Source organism: Phalacrocorax carbo, chromosome 4 (genome assembly GCF_963921805.1).
Source record: "Phalacrocorax carbo chromosome 4, bPhaCar2.1, whole genome shotgun sequence".
Taxonomy (NCBI): domain Eukaryota; kingdom Metazoa; phylum Chordata; class Aves; order Suliformes; family Phalacrocoracidae; genus Phalacrocorax; species Phalacrocorax carbo.
Genome location: NC_087516.1, coordinates 7,006,651 through 7,029,715, shown reverse-complemented (window position 1 = coordinate 7,029,715; position 23,065 = coordinate 7,006,651). Strand labels below are relative to the sequence as shown.

Here is a 23,065-nt window from a genome sequence, read left to right as displayed (position 1 = left end):
GCACAGGACTGAGCCTTAACTCTGTCCTTGCTGCTTTCAACTTGAAAGAGTAAGACAGAAGAGGATAGGGCATTCAGGAAAGCACAAGAAACCCTGCACTCCTAGGAAGAGAGGGAGCACAGAATACATCAGACTCATCAGATTTCAATATATTCAGTCTGCAAGTTGCCACATGGTTTGCTTTGATTGAGCACAGCCACTTGTACAATATTAGGAAGGGGTGGGGGATAAACAAAAATGTCTCTACTGTGCCACTCACAGCCAAATTAGTTGGCCTCAAAGACAAAACAAAACCTCTCCAATTCTAGAGACTGACAAAAATGAGCTTGAGAAAAACCCAAACAAGGCTATGGTAGCAATCATAAATCCTCCCTGCCATTATACTACTGCTATGTATGAACTATTACCCTCCCCTTTTAATTTCTATACAGAGTTTGTAGCCTGTGGCAATGCTCTACATGTTAAATTTAATTTACATCTCAAACAGCCACAGTAACTGCAATTCCTTTCAATGCTCCAATTCCTAGCAGATACTACAGGTTCAGCAGGCAAGAGGTGAAACGAAAGGACCCTCTCATCTTGCACTCACAGGCAAGCCTTCAAAAATGGAAACAAAGCCAGACTAACTGAAGAGCTCAAACAGGAAATTTTGTTTTGCAGACTTTCAAAGGATACGCTGAATAGGAGGCTCACCTCAGCTAAGCATACTCTTGTGAGCTTTTTCTTAAGCTGCTTCACTTTCTTGAGAGCTTTCTTGGTATTGAACACAGGAACACTCATTGTTGGCGTTTTAATATTTGCACTGGCTACCATTAATATTTCCCGCAACCTTTAAATAAAGAATGATATTTCAAATTAAGCAATAAAAGCACTATGCAATCAAATAAATATCTAGTTCATTTAAATAGGCAGCATGCAGCAACTGCCAGTGACACCAAAGCCACATGCATCAAGAGCTGTGGTTACCATTGCACTGCTCCTTTTCACTTTTTTGATTCCTCATGAGGCACAGCACAACAGCAGTTCTATTGCCTCAGTTAGATTATCACCCATTACGGGAAGAGACTAGAGAGGATAATAAGTTGTTCCAAGAACAGAAGAACTAATGAAGCCTGTTTCCTACAGATGCATAACATATGCTCCTCATGCTTTCTCCCCCTCCCCTGCTTCTCTGAAGTAACACAACAGCCTCCCACCTAAGGCATCGCACACCTACGCGCAAGGCCAGGGTCAGCACCCATGTTTTCCAGAACAAGCTGATGACTGGCTGGTAAGGACGTCTGCACTCATAAAGCCACTGTCACCATACAGAAGAGCCAGGGGAAACCTGGCTGCTATAAAACAGGTCTCTTTCTACATAGGTGATAATAATACTAAACATACCAGATTTCACAACTGCAGTGAAATTTTGTTTGTGAAAGAAATAGGTTTAAAAGTGAGTAGGGGGAAGAAGAGGTCGGCAGAGGGCAAACCCACAAAATGCTATTTCTTTAGGCTTATACTTTACTGACTAAAATACAGAAGCAAATAAGCCATTTGCTATACATCAGGTAAGAGTAAGGGGCCTTCACAGATATTTTTTATCTGGAAAATGAACCAAAACAACCATAAAATTATAAAATGATAAAATAGTTCTGAACAGGCACAATTTACAATTAAACTGAAGCATCATTTGCCCTCAAGATTACACATATACCTTCCAGTGAGATCAAGCACTATTACATAAGTGCCAAAAATGGCAAAGAACCCACTGAGAGCAAGTTTTCTCACCTTGGAATACCCAATGTGACATTCATTTCACCTCTGCCAGCAAAGTGGAAGGTGTTCAGAGTCATCTGTGTGGAAGGTTCCCCGATACTCTGAGCTGCAAGAAGACCCACAGCTTCTCCTGGGTTACAAAGTGATCGCTGCCACTTTAAAAACAACAAATCCTTTAATCTGAAGACAGGAAATAAGAGGTTTAGCTCAATGTAGTACAAAACAAAGAACTCAGAAGAGACTGAAACATTGCTCAGTTCAATAAAGCTACCTCTTTCAGCCAGTTTCTCCTGGTAGCTTATGGATAAATACACTGCAGAAACCATAAAATTGTCTATCCCAATCTGAACTGACAAACAGGGCCCATTAACACAGAACTGGGGCCTTGGCCAAACCATATTTTACTTCTACTGCTAATTCCCAGGATGTCAGAGGAGAGTCCATTTACTCCCATTTGCTCATCTTAACTGCCTTGCTAGCTCCAGGTGTGGCAAGAGCATTTTTTGGGTTTTAACTGTTACTGTATTTTTTTCTATGTAGGGGGACAGCAATACGTTGCCGTTATTCCGTGAAGCCTTAGCCAAAACCCTTAGCAGCACGGAAAGTTCAGGCTTGGAAAAAACAGATAACCAGGCCCCTCCAGTTCATACTAAGCACTTGCCTTTCAGGCACCATTCTGAAACCCACTACTTTTGTTTCACAAAGGTCACAACAAAAACAAGTGTTGATAAAGACTTTTCACCTTTAGCAAACTCAGTCTAAAAATAGGGTTGGTATTTTTTGGCTCAGTGCAACGAAGACACAGAAGTTATTACCTATCAGAAGAAAGTCCTGGGCGCATATAACTTTGTCTGTTCTCAGATTCCCATTTGTTGAGATAATTTTCGACTCCATTTTCAAATGTTTCTGAAACAGATGCAAAATAAGTATCTGGACGCCAGACACCAAGGCTTGGGTCAGGACACCTATTTGTTTTCTTCAGATACTTCCTTCGTTTCTTCTCATCTAGTTCATGCCACATCTTCAATAACTGAAAATAAGAGGAGATTTTTAAGCAGACTGGTTTATCCACAGTAAGACCAAAACCAAATAACACTGCTTCCACCAACAATCAAGCAACAGCGAAGAAGGAAAAGATTACCTGTGTAAAACTTCAGGCTGTATATAACACATAACCAAATAACTCAGCTACAAATACGGCATTCTCCATTTTCTGATACTTACACTTTTGATCCCAAATGATTTCAAGGTTCTTTACAAGCCTGAAATTATCAGTTATCTATCTGTAGTACCTACTCCAGAAACCAGTGAAATACAGCCCTCTAAAAACAATTTTAACTTGCGAGTGAACTTCCTTGACATATTTAAATCTTTACTTCTAGCTGACTACCACCTCACCTGCCTAAAACTGGCATGACAAAGGAGCTTCTCTGATTTTCAGCTGTTGACATTCAAGCACAATAATCCAGCAGAGACCTTGAACAGAGCTTGCATCTTATGCATGCTAATCTATTTTACTTCTATTCTTCAGTTTGCTAGTCTTTCAAATAACACTTCAAATGTTGCATTTAATAAAGGAAAAAGTTAATACCAACTTAAAAGAAAATCCATACAGCAAATGAGCTAAACATATCTTCTACACGCCTTGCGGTTTTATGAAGGAGGAACTGGCTTCTGACATGGAAGTCTGTCTACTGAGCTTTATAATATACTGAGACAGAGATAAATATGTATCTGTATCTAATATATAGATCTACTGAAAGAAAAAATAAACAAACAGTGAATGAATCCCCAGGGCAAATTGTTTTCGTTGTTATCGAAAGTGCCAATAGCAACACAAATTCAGCGTTGCTGATAAATGAACCAGTGATTAGGCGTAACATCTGCAGACAAGCTAACAGAGTTATACAACTCATCACCTTCAACTTGGAGTTTCATGCTAACTGTCCGCATTCTACCAGGGTAAATTGCTTGTGAAAGCAAGGCTGTGAAGCAGCACCTGTTTGCATTTTGTGTCCATACATACAATCTTCATTAGAAGCCATAACGTATAGGTTAGTGCCCTGATACACAAGAGGCTTAAGCAAGAGTACTTTTTTGAAACACTAGGCAGGGCTGGCTCATCCCTCTGATCTTCGTCTTTTAAACAGGCTCTCATCCAGCTAGCAGATATCTGTCCATCAAAGTGAGACCTACTCTTTGTACATAAAAAATAAAAAAAAAAGCAAAACCCACCACCAAAAATCCAAATAAAAACAATCCTCCCAAAAGCACCCACAAACATGGGCTGTTTTCTAAAATCAGTTTTACGTCAAGAGTTTTTGGCCTCTGCCCTAGCATTAGGGCCCAAAAGCTTTAACAAATGAATGTGGCTTCACCACACACAGAGCTGACATATGATTTTTTCAAAAGGTAATTTGTGTAAGTAGACTGTGAAACACTTCAGGACACTTGGCTCGTGGCCAAGACGATGAACAGCATCCTGGCTTGTATCAGGAACAGTGTGGGCAGCAGGAGCAGGGCAGGGATGGTGCCCCTGTGCTCGGCACTGGTGAGGCCACACCTCAAATGCTGGGCTCAGGTTTGGGCACCTCATGACAAGAGGGACACTGAGGTGCCGGAGCGTGTCCAGAGAAGGGCAACGAAGCCTGGGAAGGGTCTGGAGAACAAGTGTGATGAGGAGCGGCTGAGGGTTGTTTAGCTTGGAGAAGAGGAGGCTTAAGAGGACCTTATCGCTCACTACAACTACCTGAAAGGACATTGTAGTGAGGTGGGGAACGGTCTCTTCTCCCAAGTCACTAGTGATAGGACAAGAGGAAATGGCCTCAAGTGGCACCAGGGGAGGTTTAGATTGGATATTAGGAAAAATTTCTTCCCCAAAACGGTTGTCATGCACTGGAACAGGCTGCCCAGGGAAGTGGTTGAGTCACCATCCCTGGAGGTCTTTAAAAGGCATGTAGATGCGGTGCTTAGGGACGTGGTTTAGTGGTGGACTTGGCAGTGCTAGGTTAACGGTTGGACTTGATAATCTTAAGGGTCTTTTCCAACATAAATGATTCTATAAAAAGACATTAAAAAAAAAGAAATCACTGAATTCTGCAACTTTTTTTAAAGGGCTCAATCAATTCAACTGCTTCTGTGTTACCTGTAAAGTAGCAGGATCTCTCCCATTTTTTATTTCTCCTCCTGGAGTCTGTGCTTTTACACTTGCCATCTTCTTTCGGGAAAACATCAGAAAACCTCCTTCTCTTTGCACAGAGTTTTGGTGTCTGGTTCGCCACTTTTTGATGGCTTTGAACTGCTGATTGGCTTGGTGACACTCCATCCTTGCTAAAGCTTCATCTAGACGGTTTGTCTTCTGGATTACCTATAAGAAAGTTATCTGTATGATTATCCTTCTCTCTCTGTGCTCACTGTAGTAGAAAAGACAAAGCAAATGGAAAAGGTCATCTGCTGCCACTCAAAATGTTCAGCTGCTGTAAAACAATTTTAAAAACTGTTTTTTAACCCAGCTGAGACAAAACTCATTCTATCTTTATGTGACCGTTGCCATTCTTTAATAACCAGTGATGACACTAGTAAAAGTTAATCAAACTTAACAGTCTGAAGAATAAAGTCATCTGCATTGAATCCAACTGCAGAGTTCGGATAGACAAGAATAGGGAGAGCGCTTGGTGCTCTGTTGAAATTGAGACGGCTTAAATCATGCCACAGACTTAAGATTAACTTCCATATTTTGAATACAATGGCAAAAAATGTAGGTTAGTCTGAGCGTGACTGAGTGAAACAACTATGCCACTGGACCCCTACATGCAAGACACAAGATGTTAGCTGTGCATTTCGGTCTTCCCCTTCACCCCATTTAAATACTTAAGATTCGGGTGTTCTACCTCATAGTTTTCTGCAATGAAAGGAAACTGCTCAGGTTGTAAGAACTGAGTTTTAGGGATATCAAGGCCATCTTCTCCATACAGAAACTGCACCACACTGCCATCACTATCTCGTACAGTCAGGTCATACTGAACTACCAGTCCTTCCAAATGTTTTATGATACACCTGTTCCAAACAAAAAGGGAAAAAAATGAAACTGCTGTTAAGAGGCTACAAAGCAACAAGGATGATCTCTAACATGAAAATACTGTTTTCATTAATACCTTAAGTACACGTAAGGGCTGATCAGAAATTATGGAAGCCAAAAATCAGACACCACACAAAGGTGAAACATATAATGATATTGCAAAGCTTTCTGCATGTTGCTCCCTCCAGTTCCCTTGGACTGAAGTGACTTAAAATGAAATGGCAAATTACTCTCTATTTCTGCTGTCACTCCCAAACAGTTGTCTGAAAGAAGAGAGCATCCCTCCTTTAGAATCCCTCACTACCTCCGAAACATTTTAAAAGTTCCATCTTCTTCCACATACTGGAGGTGTTGCTTGCGTAAAGACAAGGACCATACAATGTGGCCAAGAAAAATTAGAGTTGCGCGGAATCTGCACGTCTTTACCTGTACTAGGAAAATAAACATCTCATTGCTGCTGCTACAGAAATAAGTTAAGAAATTATAAAGTTCCATTTGATCCAGTCCTTTAGAAAGTTGGTCTTAGAACATTCAACATATAGACAGTAAACACTCTTCTAAAAAAGCGAGTATACTGAAGTTAATCTAAGCAATACATGCACTTCTTCCAGTCTACAGTACTCTACAAAAACAAACAAACAAAAAACCCAAACAAACAAACAACAGGATCTTTAAAAGCCTCAAATTCTAAAAGAAGCCTCTTACCTTTGTAGGTATCCAGAACGGCTGGTTTTGACAGCTGTATCTACAAGACCTTCCCTGCCAGCCATGCAGTGAAAGAAGAATTCCTAAACATAAGCACAATACCATCAGCATTCTGCTCAGTACACCAAGACTGGCAGTTTATGCTTTCTCAAAAGCTACGTTGAAAGTAAGGTCAACAAGGCTGATTTATCTATAATAGCAGACACTGTATTAAAATACCAAGATTTAAATAAACCTCAGTATAAGCACAAACAGTATTAAACTTACAGAAGGCTTGATTCCAGTGAGAAATCTGCCAGTCACAAATCCTCCTGAGCTAGGGGAAAAATCGTAAGGCTGGAAACATGGCAGTGATTTGCCAGATGCCATCAGCGGGGGTCTTCGACCTTCCAACTCGATCTGGCCCAGCAAACAAGAAATCTAAATGTGGACAGGAAAAAGGAAACATAATTTTTACATCCAGCTTTTTGCTCATGTAAGTTCAACAATTTTTATTGAAAAACATAGTAAAAAAATAAAAAAGTTCACTAAATGTTCTTTAAATGTTGACGTGTTCATTAAATGTTCTTGCTATCAATAGGCAGATCTCATCTGGTATTTTTAAGTTATTCCAGGCCCTTGACTCAGCCTCAACATTTCCACTGTCATTCCGTATGTTTATTTTAATACAAAGAGATAGGAAACTAAAAGTATCATAAATATTTTTTAGGTCCCTATGTTACCTTACCACCTCTCTACAGCGTACTGAAAACAGAACAAAAAACCAAAATACAGCCCACCCTGCCTTGAGCTTTGGTCAATCTCTCTCATCCGAGACAGAATTTTAGATGGCCTTTTTATATAGGGTTTCTTGCTTGATGTCTGTGTTGCAGAAGGCAAAATGAAAAAAACCCCTTGCCATTTCTACCAAAATCAAAGTAATATTTATTTGTTCCTGTTAAGTAGTGGAAGAAGGAAACAGAGTGGTCAGCCTCCAACAGAGGCCAGGAAAAGTTCTTTCTTACAGTAGGTTGGTTTGTATAATCTGCAGCATTCCTTCTAAAAAGGTCTACTGTTTCTATAAATCATAATGTACTGAGAACTGATTCAAAAATAGAAGGTTATAATAAGTATTGCCTCTCCTCCATCACCCACTGAGGTCTTTATTACATTCTTCTAAATTTTTTCCATGCCAAAGGCCTCTATTCCCAAAGCTCAGAATAAATATCTTGCTTTGGTATTAGATATCTACACAAGAGGTTCTCAATAGCTTACATTCTAGGACAAATCACATGCAGATGCTAAGTACTCTAGCTGTCATTACCTGCATTGTATTTACAGTGGATCCTTTGGCTCCTGACTGTACCATCAACTGCAAATTGTTCTCTGGAAAGCTCCTGTGGAGACCAAGGGGCATACAAACCTAAAGAGTTGTGGTGGGGTAAAGGGAAAAAACCCAAACCATTATTAATAAAATAATAAACCAAAGCAACTCCTGTTGAAGGCTTTAAGAAAGTGAAAGAATGAGTAATCACGAACGTTTCTATTTATAATTTTAAAAGCATCTTGAATATTAAGCCATCTTCTCGTTCAGGGAGGACAAGGTTGAGGTGGGGAGGCAGTACGTGAAGCCTCATGCTGGGGACAGATGAAAAGCTTCAGCCTCCAGAAGGGTCAGGCACCCCTCATCGACATTAAATTAACTTTGTAAGAAACTCTCTGAACCAGATTAGTATACCAGATGCCTCAATGCCAACCTTGTTAACTTCATTGTTGTAATTGTTTACTTCCTCCTTGAATTTCAGATCAACCATGTTAAAATCCCTCTGGTCTTTGCAGAGATGGGCATCCTGCCATTTCCCTTGGACCTCCTCACATGATGCTGTCTCTGGCAAATTAAGAGCAGCTCTAACAGCCTGAAAGTAAAATATGGGGGGGTTTTAGGTGCTAAGCAGGCATGATTAAACAGGGCAGGATTTAAAAAATTTTTAATTGAGGGGCAGGTGGGGGAGGAAAATTCTGCAAGACAGACTTACTTCAATACCATGCTGGCTTGACTTTTCAATGATTTTTTGTCTTTTGTGGTCTGCTTCAGGCTTAACCAAAATATCTTCAATCCCTGTTAAGAAGAGAGACAGAGCACATAACAATCTACACTAAAAAGAATCAAGGAAGGAACCACATTTGCTGTCAGGGATTTTGAGAGCAAAGAGCTAGAAAAGGAAGTCACAATTAAAGATACAATAATTGTTAAAATCAGGCTAATCGCAGTCTGACAGGAAAAAAAAATCTGAGTGGATTTTTGAGGGAGAAGGCATAGGCTGTTGTCATCATTTTAGCTGGGATAGAGTTAATTTTCTTCACTGTAGCTGGCATAGTGCTCTGTTTTGGACTTAGTATGAGAATAATACTGATAGTTTTAGTTGTTGCTGGGTAGTGCTTGTAGTAGTCAGGGACTTTTCCAGCCTCTCATGCTCTGCCGGGTGCACAAGAAGCCAGGAGGGGAGGGGGCACAGCCAAGGCAGCTGATCCAAACTGGCCAAAAGGATATTCGATATCATATAACACCATGCCCAGTATATTAACTGGGGGAGTTGGCCGAGGGAAGCAGCCATCATGGCTTGGGGACCGGTAGTTGGTGAGCAGCTGCATCACTTGTTTGGTTTATTTTTTTCCCCTCCTCCCGAGTTTTCACCTCTCTCTCGTTATTTTCCTTTTCATTATATTATTTTATTATATATTATATTATTATTATTGTTACTGTTTTATTTCAATTATTAAACTGTTCTTATCTCAACCCACAAGTTTTCTTACTTTGGCCCTCCCAGTTCTCTCCCATCCCACAGGGGTGGGGGGAGTGAGCGAGAGGCTGTATGGTGTTTAGTTGCTGACTGGGGCTAAACCATGACAGCTGTCAAAAAAACCCATGCAACATCAAATAAGCTAAGCATTAAGGGTGCAAAATCAACTCCCTAACTTAAGCCTTATTTCAACAGTGCCTATAAAATCTTAATCAGTGCACTTGCACACAAACAAACGTGTTACAGGCCAGCCACATCAAACGTTTTTTTTCTCTTCCATCCAGTTTGAAGTTCCTGCTTTGCAGAATCTGTCATTTCCTAGCTTCTTTAAAAAGGTAAACTAAAAATACAGAGCTTTGTGATGACAGGTCCAGGTGAACAACAGTTTAGAACAAATCAAAGGTTGGAACCCTCACTCCTGTAAGCTATTTGTAAGGAGTCCTGTGAAAGTCACTAAAATGGACACTAAAATGGCTGGAGCACGCGATGGATGAGAAGAGGGAGAAAGATGTGTTTGTCCTTTAAAGATTCAAGGAAACAAAATTTTCTTCAAGAGGAAAAAATATTTCACAATGCTGGCACAGGGACCCAGAGAGGTTGCACAATCGCCATTCCTGGAGATATTCACACCTTGACTGGATGTAGCCCTGTGCAAGCTCATCTGGCAGGACTTACTCCGAGCAGGGAGCTGCGTTAGATCACCTCCAGAGGTTCCTCCCAGGTTAAGTGTACAGCAGTTGTAGGGGGACAAGTGGAACACTTTACTGTGAGTTTCACATATTTATAAGGCAAAGGGGCCTGTGGTGCCACCTCACATCCCTCTTTTTTCACTCTTTCTGTCCAGCCCTGCTCTCCTTTTCCCATTACAACCTTGCCTCTTCTATTTTATTTCCTTCTCCTGAACCTTATTCATCTCATCCCAAAGCCTCGTTTGCTCAGTCCTGAATCATCTCATCTTCACCAAATCCCTGGCTCCTGCTCCAATCCTACTTCTCTTTTTCTGACATTTTAACTACCTAGTGATCCCAAGGTCATTATCTTTTCCTAACTAGTTTTTGCACTCTGGCTCTCAAGACTTATTTTTGGTGTCTTACACTCAATTAATCACCTTCCTCACTTCAAAATACCTCCTTCCCTTTTTCTTGGATCACAGGAGTCTGTCGCTTCTTCATTACTGCTGTCTACCAGTCGGCCATGTCTATGTAACTCTAAGTGATCATATTGTGCCTGCAGATAAAAGCCAATTTAAACCCTCCTGCTGCTCTATATTCTAAGTATTTCATTAGTATAAAAACATCTTGTAAAGTTCTACTTGGTAATTTGAAATATTTCAACTATTGCAAGAGGAGAGAGTACAGCAAGAGTCAAATCTTTACTGTGTGCCAAGGGCGTTTTTGTATGAGTTTGCAAAGCTGTAATGAAACTCAAAAGATTTACAGTAGAATGAAATATGCCAGACTTGATTAATAACATCTCAAAGTTCTCCCATCTCACTTTATCAGTTGTTCTGGTTTCCATGCAACAATTCTTTCTCAGAGAAGTAAAAATAGAGATGACTCATAGGTTTTGATCTAAAGAAAATTTCAACACAAGACATTTAGACTGTGTACACTCTGACTAGGCAGGACAGAAAAGAGAACTTGACAGACATACTCAAGATGATACTTTCTCTTTATGCTTAGAGGGCCAGCTGCACACCAACCAGAACAAAAAGAGACCAAGAAAAAAAAAAAAAGGCTGGCAAACAGCTATCTCGCTCAAGGACAGTCTTGCAAAACTTTATTTACAGAACCCTTAGCAGGTATTATGCCCAACAATGTCTGTTTTATCTCAGGAGGGGCTGCACTACAACCCTAGTGAATTAGTCCTTGTGTTACTCACCCATTGTAAATCCCCTGTACAGCTGCAGATAAGCAGTGAAAAGGCGTCCTAGACACGTTAGCACTTTCCCACTGGTCTCACCCCCATAGATTTCATAGCAACAGTGGACCAGGCCATAGGCAGAGCTGCCGAAGTGAGCTTTGTCCAAGACTCCACACAGTAATTCCCCATTTCTAATAATAACCTGAAAAATAAAACCACAGCTATTCAGGAAAACAGAAATTTTGATCATATTATGATCTCTACAGGCTTTTCCGTGCAATCTACATGAAAATAGGTTTAAAGCCCACATACTGGTGAACAGTTAAATATGGACAGATTATCAATACTTCCAGAATGTATAGCAGAAATAAAACTTCCAACACTATCTGTACTTTTCCACCTATAAAATTAAACAATGAAGACAACGTGGCTTAAAAAAAACAGATGGAATCTTTATCAGTCAGGACAGAACAGAGATTTTCCTGACCCCCAGGCCTATCCTCTAATCACCACCTTCTGGCAGTAACTGTTGCTGAATATCTGTTTTTAACTTTCTCATCCACCTGCTTCCCTTCCCATTCCTCTACTGTATACACCATTTTATTACGATACAGCCCAGCCCAACCTCCAGAGCTGCTGCCCAGCATACCTGAGATTCACACATTGAATCAAGATTTAGACATCTGTTCGCAGGTCCCTTTACCCAGGCTCTTCCACCAATCTTAGCTTTCCCAGTCAAATTCAGTGGGACGTGGTTTTCAGGAATTATGTTTATTAGCAACGTAGAAACAACCTACAAAGAATCAGGAAGAGTGGCAGGAACTATTTATTTCCTATATTCTCTTCTCAACGTAAAGAATTTCGCACGGAGGAGAAAAGCAACATCCTATATGTATTTTTTCCACTGACAGCAAAGCTTTAAAAGTTTGGAAATCTGAAGCCTCTTGCTACTCTAGCCTTTGAAAGATCAATGAGCTGAGGCACATAATTATTCAGAAACATATGGCACCAAACATTTTTCCAATAAATAGATACGTACATGTATTTAAAAAAAAGTTGCCTGTTGGATTTTACAGGGAGTTTCCCCTACTCTGCTATTAGACATAATACTTGAATGTTAAACTCAAATAGTAGAAAATGGAGCATTCACTTGGGCTTCCCAGATATTAGATCAACCCAATGATGATCTCAGTCAAAAAGTCAAATACCAGAATATTTACCTACAACATTTAAGTTCAAAGATTTACAAGCACTGACTGGTATAACCCAGTTTATTATGATCAACAAATTCCTTCTCTGCTCCCATGCCTGGAAAATGCAGCATTATACTTGTATCTGCAACACTGTTTAGAGCAGCAAGTAAAAGTGCTATTCTAATACTGTCATTTTAAATGAAAGAAGACTCTCATAGCTCCAGTAACCCACACCAAGATCTATGTGGTGTTGATTAGATGAAGAGATCTGGCTTTTCAGCAACCCTCAGCACAACTGGATTTAACATTAGCATTCTGCTTACTTTGGAACCACCAGTATTCTTTAACGCAATAAATTATGAACTACCTGCTTTCCTGTCCATAATCGTTGTGGTTTCATAATGGCAGGAGGAAAGGTTTTAATTCTTCCTTTTTTGTCTGTTAGTCCTCGATAAACAAGCTCCATATATTGCTCTCTGGTGAAAAAGCAGCCCCGGATTGTCATGCTGACTCCAGAAATCATGTGATCCTGGATCAAGCCAGGAAGTGGCTTCCCATCCTAAAGAGATAACAAGAAAAAGGGTTGGCGGGATGATAAGCCATGTATGAGCAGCTCCCAAAATTATTCCAGCTGGATAAAAGCACTAAAGTCATTTGTAAAGAACTTGTCATCGCAGCACAACTCTCTACTGAATTTCTTCTGGACATTGACATTAAAAGGAATGAGATTGTTTGGATGTGCTGGGCCTTCTTTAGATGAAGAGAGCCACAAGTGGAGACAGAACAGAAACAAAGAATAAATTTCGAAAATAAACAGCAATAACAATAATAATAAATAATAATTTAAACATCTATTTCATTTGACAAAGCAAAATAAAAAACCCCCAAACCCCCCAAAAACAGGTGAAGTATTTTCACACAGGAATAAATTTACATGACAGTTTTACATACCTTTGGAACCAGGTACTGTTCATCAGTAAAGGCTAAGGTGTAGGCTTCTGCTCTACCCAGCTCACTCTGTGGAAAATGGGCGTTCATTTCATCACCATCAAAATCAGCATTGTAAGCCTTACAGTTGGCATAGTGAAGCCTCAGTACTTTTTCTCCAGGCAGGATTCGGGCCCGGTGAGCTTGGATGGAGGGTCTATGAAGAGTGGGCTGGCGGTTCAGTAAAAGGACATCTCCATTTTTAATATGTCGACACACCTGCAAGGTAATTTTGGTTGCTGTCTATAAGGCATTTCCATGCATGCCTCTGAGAAGACTGCATCTTAAAATATACACACATCCAAACAATTTTCTTTCTAGTATTAACATTCTGTGCAAAGCTTAGTAAGAGAATCAAGCCTACTTGCCCCTGGACACCCTCTGCTCTCCACCAAACCACACTCTAAGGCTGTATATCCTCCATTAAGTCCCACAAACTGCAGCGATCAAACCAAGTTAACAGCATACAGGCCACGCTCTACCAATCTCTCCTCTGCCTTGACAATATAGGTATCAAAGTCTGAAAAAGAATATTAGGCCATTTGTAAATGAGAAGATAAACTATTTATTCAAAGGCCACAGGACTGACTCGATAATACCTGTCACCGTACACCCAGCACTGGACATCCTAGAACAAGGTAATAATATGACCCAGAAGCTGAAGCAGAGGCCAGCGATCTCGGAGTCATAATTTCAGGTTTGAGTACAACACAATATCTAGAACAGCATCTCTCAAAACAGTCTCATTTTAATTTCTTTGTCAGTAGCACCCATATATCCATTTCAGTGATTATCACAGGAGTAGGATAAGCTGTTTGTACAGTCTAAATACTGCTACGTTTACTTCTGTGACAGGTTCTGAGAGAAGTGACATCACAGAAATACTCAGTCTTAAATATTAAATCTCGTGTAACATACCAGACATTGTGAAACAACTTTTCATCACCAACACTTTTGCCCTAGCAGCTAAATAATGAGTTTTCAACTCTTGCAAGGGGTAGAGATACAGTTGTTAAGAAGTTTCAAAGGTTGATTAAGCTGTAGCACAGAGAACTCAAACCCTCCAGCAGCTCTGAAGAAACAACTGATATAAGCACTAAGCATTTCACAAATGTTCATGACCGCACAGACGGATATCAGTGTGGTTGATTCTTGTTTTGTCAGCTGTAGAACGAGATGCCGATGGGAAGACCCCAGGTTACAGCAATCAGCGCTAAAACACAGACCACTCCTCCCCTGGTCAGTGCCACTACCAGCATGGCTGACGCAGAACAGGGGGCTCTACTTCATATATACTCACGGGCACCCTGCTCCTGGGAGACATGTCACATCAACCGCTTGCATTGTACCTACTCTACAAGTATACTGAATTTCAGCCTTCAGAACTACCACCAACCACCTGCTCCAAAGACAGAACCTATTTAATATTTCAAAAGGAAAGGGAAAAAAAGCTAGAACTTGCTGAGAAGGATGGGGAGGCAGGGGGACATAAAAGCATAAAATGAAAGCAGTATTTTATCTTCCATACTGCTAAGACTTCCCAAGAATAGTCAGCTGCAAAAGAAAGACTACTCCACATCTTGGCAAGATGAATGCCACGCACTGCATATTAAGAAAAGAGTAAAATTCAGGATGGAAAAATGGTTTTTAGAATTTTAAGAGGTATCAAGCTTTTCTTGCCTCCCCCCCCACAACTTCTTCTCAGCCACCTACTAAAAGACGAGATAACCCTGCTCTGGGAGTCTTTGTGAGCAGGCCCATTGGAATCACTAGCAAGGACAGTAGTATTAGGATTAAAAAAAAAAACCACCACAGGTGTAGGAGGGCTCTGACAAGCCCTTTGTCTTACTCACAATCTTCAGTCCTGTCTGGGGCGCGCCTGAAGAAGGAGTGAGGAGCTGCTTAGCTATGGCTTCCCTCTGGGTCAGGCTGCTTGCACTCAACACTGTACGAGATCCATCTTCATTAATGACCATGGAGGCCCCAGGGTGAACCTTTGGGCCGTTTATGACGGCCTGCCTCAGCTCTTTGACATTCCAGGGAGTGACTGGCTGAGGGTAAGTCAGTTTGGTAGCAAATACCTAGACAGGAGGGAAAAGAGGAGAGAAATGACTAGTTCTTCCACTTTAGCTTAAAACAGTACTAAGTCACTGAGAAAACTGTGTCAATTGTTAAGTCATACAATGTAAACATAAATTACTTTAAGCTCTTGGATGCATCTCCTGCTCATTCTACTGTCATGCCAAATAAACACATTTCTGTTTTAAAATCCTCTACCATAAGAACAGAAGTTATGTCCTTTTTACAATTTTATACTGCAGTAGAAAAGGAAAACTCCATTAGCAATTAAAAAAAAAAGAAAGCATGATTTTAGGTTCTGCAAACAAATGGACAAATACAGAGAAAAAGCCCATTATCACCAGGTCCGCTATTTGCAGACAGACGAGTAGAAAAGATGATGTAATGAAAAGCTGGAATTCAGGCTTGGTGTCATCTCTGCACAGTTTAAAATCTTTAAGGACGAACGTGTTGGTGACATTATTATGGCCTTTTCTTAAAGGCTGCCAGAGCTGTTACAAGATACACTGTACAAAGACCACAGGAGAAAAAGAATCTACTTATGAAGTTTGCACTAATTAATAATCCCAGGAAGCAAGTACAGCTTTTTCTTTTTTTTAATCCTCTTTCCCAGACATGATGTTCAGTGTAACAGTAAGAATTTCCTGCTCTTCAGTGCTCCTTTTTTATTAACGCACAGCGGTAACATACAGCTATGACACACTGGGGAGGAAAGAGTCCAGGTGCCAGAAAACCTCTACACTTTAAACTGCTTGCTATGTAGGTGAAGGTGTTACATTGTAGTTCAGTCCCCTGCTGCACAAAAAAGAACCGCTCCTTTATTTCTTCTTACCATGGGGATGCCAATCTCATTGGTACCAATGTACATATCAGGGCAAATGACTGATCGAGCGGCAAAATCCACACGCTTTCCCATCATGTGCTTGCGGAACAGTCCTTCCTTTTTCTCTAAGAGCTTTGAAAACAGAAGTTAAGTTAATGATTAAAACATGAAAGAATGCAACATCAGACAGGTTCTCCAGATATTACAGTGACGAGTGTCATGAAAATGCCTACATGCTAACCACAAATATTGCACTTTTTTCTTACTCCATCAACTTCTCGTTTTAACTGTCTGTGACACACAAAGTCCAGAGTCTCTAAGATTCTGTCTGCTACCCACCTGACGAATACCAGGGTATTTTTCTGTCATTAGTTTGTCCATGTCACTATCAAATACAATGTTGACGTGGCTCTGAAGACGAATCCAAGCGTTGTAGAGCTTATCTGCAATGCTCTGTCCTGGAATCATTGTCAGGACAGAATGGTCCAGAAGTTCATTATTCTCTCCTGTCTCCTACAGAAACAAAAATTAGTAACTTCGACTTAACAAAATATACCTTCTATTTACTAGGCTGAAATTATAGTATAAAACAACAAATGAAACACTGGCCGCTTTTGTGCCTCATTAAAGACATCAAATTTAAAAAACAAACAAAAAGAACAAAAAAAAAATCCCCCAACATTAATAATGTAAATGTAAATTTCAAATTATTACAGCCAAGTGCCTCAGACAGGTCTGCTGTCAAGTTTCAGAAACTGACTTGGATGGGAGATCTAAATGATTCTATCATTCTGCGTGGTGAAATTCTGCGTTAGGTTTACTGTTGGACTCAATGTCTTAAAGGCCTTTTCCAGCCTAAATGATTCTATGATTTCCAGACATCACAAACAGCGACATACCCCAGTGGGATTTTAATACGATTCCTAATCAATCATCTCCCGGTGACAGTCCTCTCCCCAAATCAGATGTTACTGCTTAGCCAGTCTGTTATGAATCACTGTGCTACCAGAAGGTCCTATTCTTAGATAAAAATAATGTAAATCCAAGAGTTTTTATCACCTACATCACTTTGTTTTCACAGTCTAAAAGTCGGTATACCAGTCATATCTCAAATGCATTAACCTTCTGTCACATCAAACGCTTTAAGAACATACCTCCACCTAGTGGCTAAACTCTGAGTAACTAAAAATGTTTTCAAAATGTTTCACACTTGAGACATAAATCAAGTTCAGCTGCAACTAAGTCCAGTATCAAAGAACCCTCAATAATACAATTCACAAACAAATATGAAAGGAAGCATGGTGACATACATTACTATTTACCACTACATGACCATTTGAATGGGTTGGGAATAAACAAGCGCTGCTACTAATTAACGTTTTTAGTTAATTTTTTGGTCTATTTAGACATCAGTGGTCAAAAATAATCATGATCACAATTGGCTCTACCAGGCTTAGAAGATAAAGTGGCTTTTTCCCCTCCATCATTTTTCATTCAATGAGATGGAAAAGTTTTATTGTGAACCGTTCGTGTTGTACGTATTTCATTCTCCAGCAACAGAAGCCCGTTATGTCTCACCTACAGTAATCTAATTAAAAACCCATGACAAAAGTAGTCTGTATAAAAGCTTTTTCCCTTTGCACCAGGCAGGTGGGTGGAAAGAGGCATAAGAAAAAAAAAATCAACACTTACTGTTTGGATTTCTTCTTCTGGAATTTTTATTGGCTGACATTGTTCTTTTGCCATGAAAACCAAGAGTTTCCGTATCATTTTGGCATCTTTCATGACAGCCTGCAAGTTCACCGTCTGACCATTTGTAAACAGTCGGTCTCCAACACGATTTACGGGACGATACCTACAGTGGACCAAAATTACTTTATAAGGTTAGAGCCACCAAAAAGTAGCAATATATCCTCATACATTCTAAGCTAAGTCTTCCATGCATGAAAGATAATCCCTATAAACTAATAGTGAGCATTTAAAATGTCATATATTTTACTGAGCCAGTCATAAAAGAGGAATGATTCCTTAACAAGAAATTCCACCAGTACTACACAGTTATTTTTTTTTAATAATTTAAAATACTAATATTAAAATAGACTTTCCCCATAATTACTACTTCACTCCTTTAACAAACTCATTTGAAGTTATAAGAAAACTTATCATCAGTTATTGCTGTGTTTTTGGGTTTTGTTTTCTATTTTTCAACGCTCCACTGACACTAGCAGACCAGTGTTCGTACTGTGTCTGCGTCTCTGACTCCTGCAAAAAGTATGTGCTAAACCCCGTGACTTCTACAAAAGTCTTTTGGGGAAGTTTTACCTTGAAGGCGGAACCACAAGTAGATCTAAAAAAAACATGTCTGGACTGAATCCTGAACTCTCAGGGGGATCCACCCCAGCGAAAAGATAACGCAAAAAGAAACCTAAAAAGATACAATAGAAAATATAAAAACTCATTATCGCTGCTATTGTTTGGGAGTCCAAACCCCTAGATGCATTTGATCAATCAAGCCAAAAGCATCTGCTAAGTTAAACACTAGCGAGCTTGTTTAAAATAAAAACATTTAGGTGTACTTCAGAAAGATTTGTCATTGTTCCTTTTGGTCACATACGAGTTTAAAAAACAACTCTAAACAGAAATACAGAATTTAACAAAAGGAAAAAGCAAAACAGCAGGAAGAAACAGTTTCCAGCTCCTAGCTGTGACTGATACATGAAATGGCCTTGGCTTTGGCTTTTCCTCGTAACTGCAGACAGATTCAGAGTACAGGGAACTCAAAAGAAGATACAACTAAATACATTCTCAGTCTTTAACCAATGTAACTGTGGGGAATATTAGGTACAGCACCATACGAACATTAAATTCTCTGTAAACAACAATCGTGATTCCTGGGGAGCCACAATCTGAGAACAGCTAATCGAACTATTCATTGAATCTAGCTCACTAGCTACCAGTCCTCCTGTCACAAAAATCTATCTTGCAGCAGGAGCTCTTAAGGCAAAAGGCAAAGATTTGGCCAGGAGTTCATACAGGAACATTTGCAGACTTTGTCTGCTAAATGACACAGGAAACAAAGTAACATTGCTCTTAATAACCATTACCTTCATTCTTCCACAGAGCCAGGATGTATTCCTTGGCAGTCATCGGTGTCAGATATCCTCTCTTCCCTAACTGGCTTTCATCAATAGCTGAAAAATAAAAAATAAAAATTAAAACAATAAAATAAAATATTTTTTTTAAAGTCACAAGAGGTTACTTTGAAAGTTTTTTTTTGCTTGCAATGGTAAGTGGTTCCAGCTCAAAAAAGGAATGGAAAAACATACAAAATACACTGGCTGGCAGCTACATTAAACTATCATTAATATGTTTGCTTTGGGGATATGAAATTAACTAACATAAGAGCCTTCCCAGTATGGCAAAAAAAAGCCATTTCTGTGTCTAATGAACATCAGTATAAGTAACTGAAACAAAACTTCAACACCTAAAGTGTCTGCTTTATTTCATCAATGGTGAGCTGGACCCCTTTTCAAATGATCTTGTCCACTGACCAAAACACAAATCAAGCGTAAACCTGCAGCTGGTGAACGCAGGACTGGGATTCAAGTATTACTGGTGAGATCAAGGTTCCCATGAAATACCCAGCCGGATAAGACAACAGCAACAGTCAGCAATCCATGTATATTATAAGTTAGACTGGGCTAGCTGTATTTCTGAGAGGAAGTAAAGCAGGTGGTTTTGGTACTGAAAAGCAGAAACATTTAAAAAAAAAAAAAAGAAGATAGGTATTTTAGGTCTCATTTTTCACTTCTTTTGCAGGCTAGCCCCTTGTGTCGCAGGGAAACCATAGTACCCGACTCAACAAAAAGCAATTCTCCCTTGACCTTAGATAAAATTTCCTACTGTTCTTTTGTCTAAGGTCCAGATATCCAGATTTTTCCACGCTGAAAATTCAATCCCTTCACATCGAAAACCTTTCCATCCCTTAAACACAAATGCATGAATGCCAAGGTTAAAAGTACTCCCTCTAAGTTTCAATACAATGAGCAACCGTGACAGAGCCTATGCAAAACGTACATAATTATATATAGTCCATCCCATTTCAGATGGGATGTAATGAGAGAACCAAGAGGCATTACAGCATTTGTTTTTGAACACTGACAGGAGGAAGATACTTCTTACCTGTACTTCAGCTGTGAGTTAACAGAGATTGGGAGCACATGCCTGGCTTTGAAGCTTTCTGTGGTAAGGCAAGGTTGTCTGAAACCTGGCAACTCACCTGACCCTCCAGAACAACCATTTTCTTGCCTAGCATAACAAAACACACCCCCAAACTGTAGACAGTCCTAAAGGGGTGCAAATAAAAAGCCCAGAGTAGCACCCTACAATTTAATGGAGTTAAATCTGAGTGACAGCTATGAAGTAGTAACACTGGGATATGCAAACTTTCCTGCCTTTGTTGAATGTGTTACGGATAGGATGTTAAAGCAGAGATCTGACGTTTTTGCTTTAAAACCCATCCTTGACATTGCACTTCTTCAGCCACAACTCCAGAGATTTAATCCAATATTTAAACCACAGACTAGCAAATGGAGTAAGCTCGCTATGTAAACCTTTTTAAAGGGTTAAGTAACTCACACGCAAATCTACTTCAGTTATACCTGGTTGCATAAAGGATCAAGGATGCAAAAGAAAAAAACAGTTTAAAGTGATTCAAACGCTAGGTTAATTAAGTCTGGAATGTGTCATCTACTTTCTTTTCTGTCTTATCCTCTTTAAGAGGAAATTCTTCTGTAAGAGTTAGGATTATCTGATTTTCCTTCTGAAGTAAGGTTGGTCATTTTCCTCCTAGTTCAATTTTTGTATAGTCCGTTTCAAAAATCTAGCAGAAAATCATCTACCCACCAAAAATGCAGTGTCCCAAAACCACATTAGAGTTGACATAGATAATGCTCTTGTACTTCTTTTCCTGACGTGCGCACAGACACTTGAAGCTGCAAAAAGCACAGAAGGCTTGCAAATGACGACATTTAACGGAATTGGGTACTTCCCTACTGCTGAGCTTACTGTTTTATTTTAAGTTTTATACATGAGTCACAAGTGCATATTCACTGCTAGGAGTCTGTGCATCTTAAATACAGGAAAGTAAGTGGCAACATATTTGAGTAGAAGAGAAATACTTTACCTGCTGGCTCTTCCAGAAGGCCTTCCTCTCCTGACTTGTGGCACACAGTAGAAGGATATGTTACTGTCAGTTTGCTGTTATGCTCTTTTCGCACTAATGATCTCCTAGCTCTTAAAGGAAAAAAAAAAGAAAACCAGGAAAGGCAGTTAAAAGTTAATACAAATGCTCACAATATTGAACTTTACACCAGCTATTTAGCTCCTCATGTAGTTAAACTTACTTGCAGTTTGGGCATTTCTTTGAGCTCATATGTGCTTTCCAGAACTGTGCTATCAGTTTATTTCTACACTCACATACATTCTTTACCTGATAAAGAAAAAATACCAAAAAACTTAGAAAATAATTTAAAACATGTTATATGAAGAATTATTTAAAACTGCATAATCAATGTAACTATCAACATGGACATTATTAGTATCTATGCACACACATCCTTGTACTGATTTAATTCAGGCCTTGATTTTGAGTGTTATTCCATCATCCTTCCACATTTGCTGGAAACATACACCCCCCACTGCCCACTACCCTCCTTTTAAAATTTATTTCATAAATAGTCTTTATTTTTCAAGTCAGTACTGGATTTTAAAGCTTTTCTCTAATGATGATTTAAGAAGGTAGAAGATTGATAAAAATCACTAATTTTGACTGCTTGTGAATGTGTGATTCACAAAGTGCTCAAGATTAGTTTTGAAAAAAGTGATTAAGAAATTAAACCTGGCTTATAAACAAATCTGCTTTGAGATGATAGACCTTTAAATATTCTTCACTAACATTTTCCTTTAACTAACAATGTATATTAAATTGCATTTAAATGGAAATGAGTACTCAGTTACATAACTCTTTCTAAAAACCTCACTGTAAGGAATTCCGCACATTTGCTGGATGCATGAGTTCTCAAAAAATGTTCTCCAGCTCTAAACACCTGCAGCATCATACAGAAAAGTATCAACCTCTGTAGGATATGTACTGACAGCAGTATCAGATTATTTGTATAGGCTATTAACACCATCAGAACATTTCCATACACAAAGCGTATTTTCCAGAAACCTAGGTTATACTAACAGAAAAGAAAATATTTTTAAACTTAATTTCAGACATTTCACCCAGAAAACCTCTAAATATAACACAGTTCAGAACTCCAGGACAAAATCTAGTGTCTACACGGTCAAAAACAGACTTTCTTCTGCACATTACTATTTTAAGAGGACAAAAACTGAGATTGCACTGACTGTACTTACATTTGAACACTCATCTCTTATTTGATGACTCTGTAATATTTCCTGAACATGGTGATTTAACTCTTCTTCTATTTCTGAACCTGTTGCATCTGCACATTGCTCTAAGAACTAAAAGAAACAGAACAGAAGAAATTGGGATAGCTCTGTAGTTACAGGACTATCAGCTCAAAGTGGAATGGAAAAATACACAGTACTTGCCCTGTTCAGAATGACTTCGAGATCATAGACGGCATGAAGCAGCCCTTTCTCCAGCACCTTCAGCTGACTTAGCAGTAAATGAACCACAGCTCGAGTACATGTCAGCATGTGACAATTTAAACAAGAACCTCGAATTAAAAGGTATAATTTCTGGAAAGAAAATAGGAAAAAAAAAAGT

At 39.4% G+C, this 23,065-nt stretch overlaps 1 protein-coding gene across 2 annotated transcripts in view; it reads right to left on the bottom strand.

Moving 5' to 3' along the window:
• Positions 1 to 23,065, bottom strand: part of POLR1A (RNA polymerase I subunit A) — a 37,485-nt gene that overhangs the window by 11,418 nt on the left and 3,002 nt on the right. For both annotated transcript variants that reach the window (XM_064448915.1, XM_064448914.1), the window contains exons 3-26: positions 22,888 to 23,037; positions 22,690 to 22,797; positions 21,672 to 21,757; positions 21,452 to 21,561; positions 19,371 to 19,457; positions 18,589 to 18,691; positions 17,959 to 18,121; positions 16,606 to 16,779; positions 16,276 to 16,398; positions 15,218 to 15,445; positions 13,329 to 13,583; positions 12,745 to 12,936; positions 11,834 to 11,977; positions 11,203 to 11,386; positions 8,557 to 8,639; positions 8,278 to 8,436; positions 7,845 to 7,943; positions 6,809 to 6,961; positions 6,542 to 6,624; positions 5,649 to 5,814; positions 4,904 to 5,125; positions 2,574 to 2,788; positions 1,771 to 1,938; positions 694 to 829 (exon numbers count right to left, since the gene is read on the bottom strand). In XM_064448915.1, coding sequence (XP_064304985.1) covers positions 694 to 829; positions 1,771 to 1,938; positions 2,574 to 2,788; positions 4,904 to 5,125; positions 5,649 to 5,814; positions 6,542 to 6,624; positions 6,809 to 6,961; positions 7,845 to 7,943; positions 8,278 to 8,436; positions 8,557 to 8,639; positions 11,203 to 11,386; positions 11,834 to 11,977; positions 12,745 to 12,936; positions 13,329 to 13,583; positions 15,218 to 15,445; positions 16,276 to 16,398; positions 16,606 to 16,779; positions 17,959 to 18,121; positions 18,589 to 18,691; positions 19,371 to 19,457; positions 21,452 to 21,561; positions 21,672 to 21,757; positions 22,690 to 22,797; positions 22,888 to 23,037 — 3,591 coding nt within the window. The remainder of the gene's footprint in view (positions 1 to 693; positions 830 to 1,770; positions 1,939 to 2,573; positions 2,789 to 4,903; positions 5,126 to 5,648; positions 5,815 to 6,541; positions 6,625 to 6,808; positions 6,962 to 7,844; positions 7,944 to 8,277; positions 8,437 to 8,556; positions 8,640 to 11,202; positions 11,387 to 11,833; positions 11,978 to 12,744; positions 12,937 to 13,328; positions 13,584 to 15,217; positions 15,446 to 16,275; positions 16,399 to 16,605; positions 16,780 to 17,958; positions 18,122 to 18,588; positions 18,692 to 19,370; positions 19,458 to 21,451; positions 21,562 to 21,671; positions 21,758 to 22,689; positions 22,798 to 22,887; positions 23,038 to 23,065) is intronic.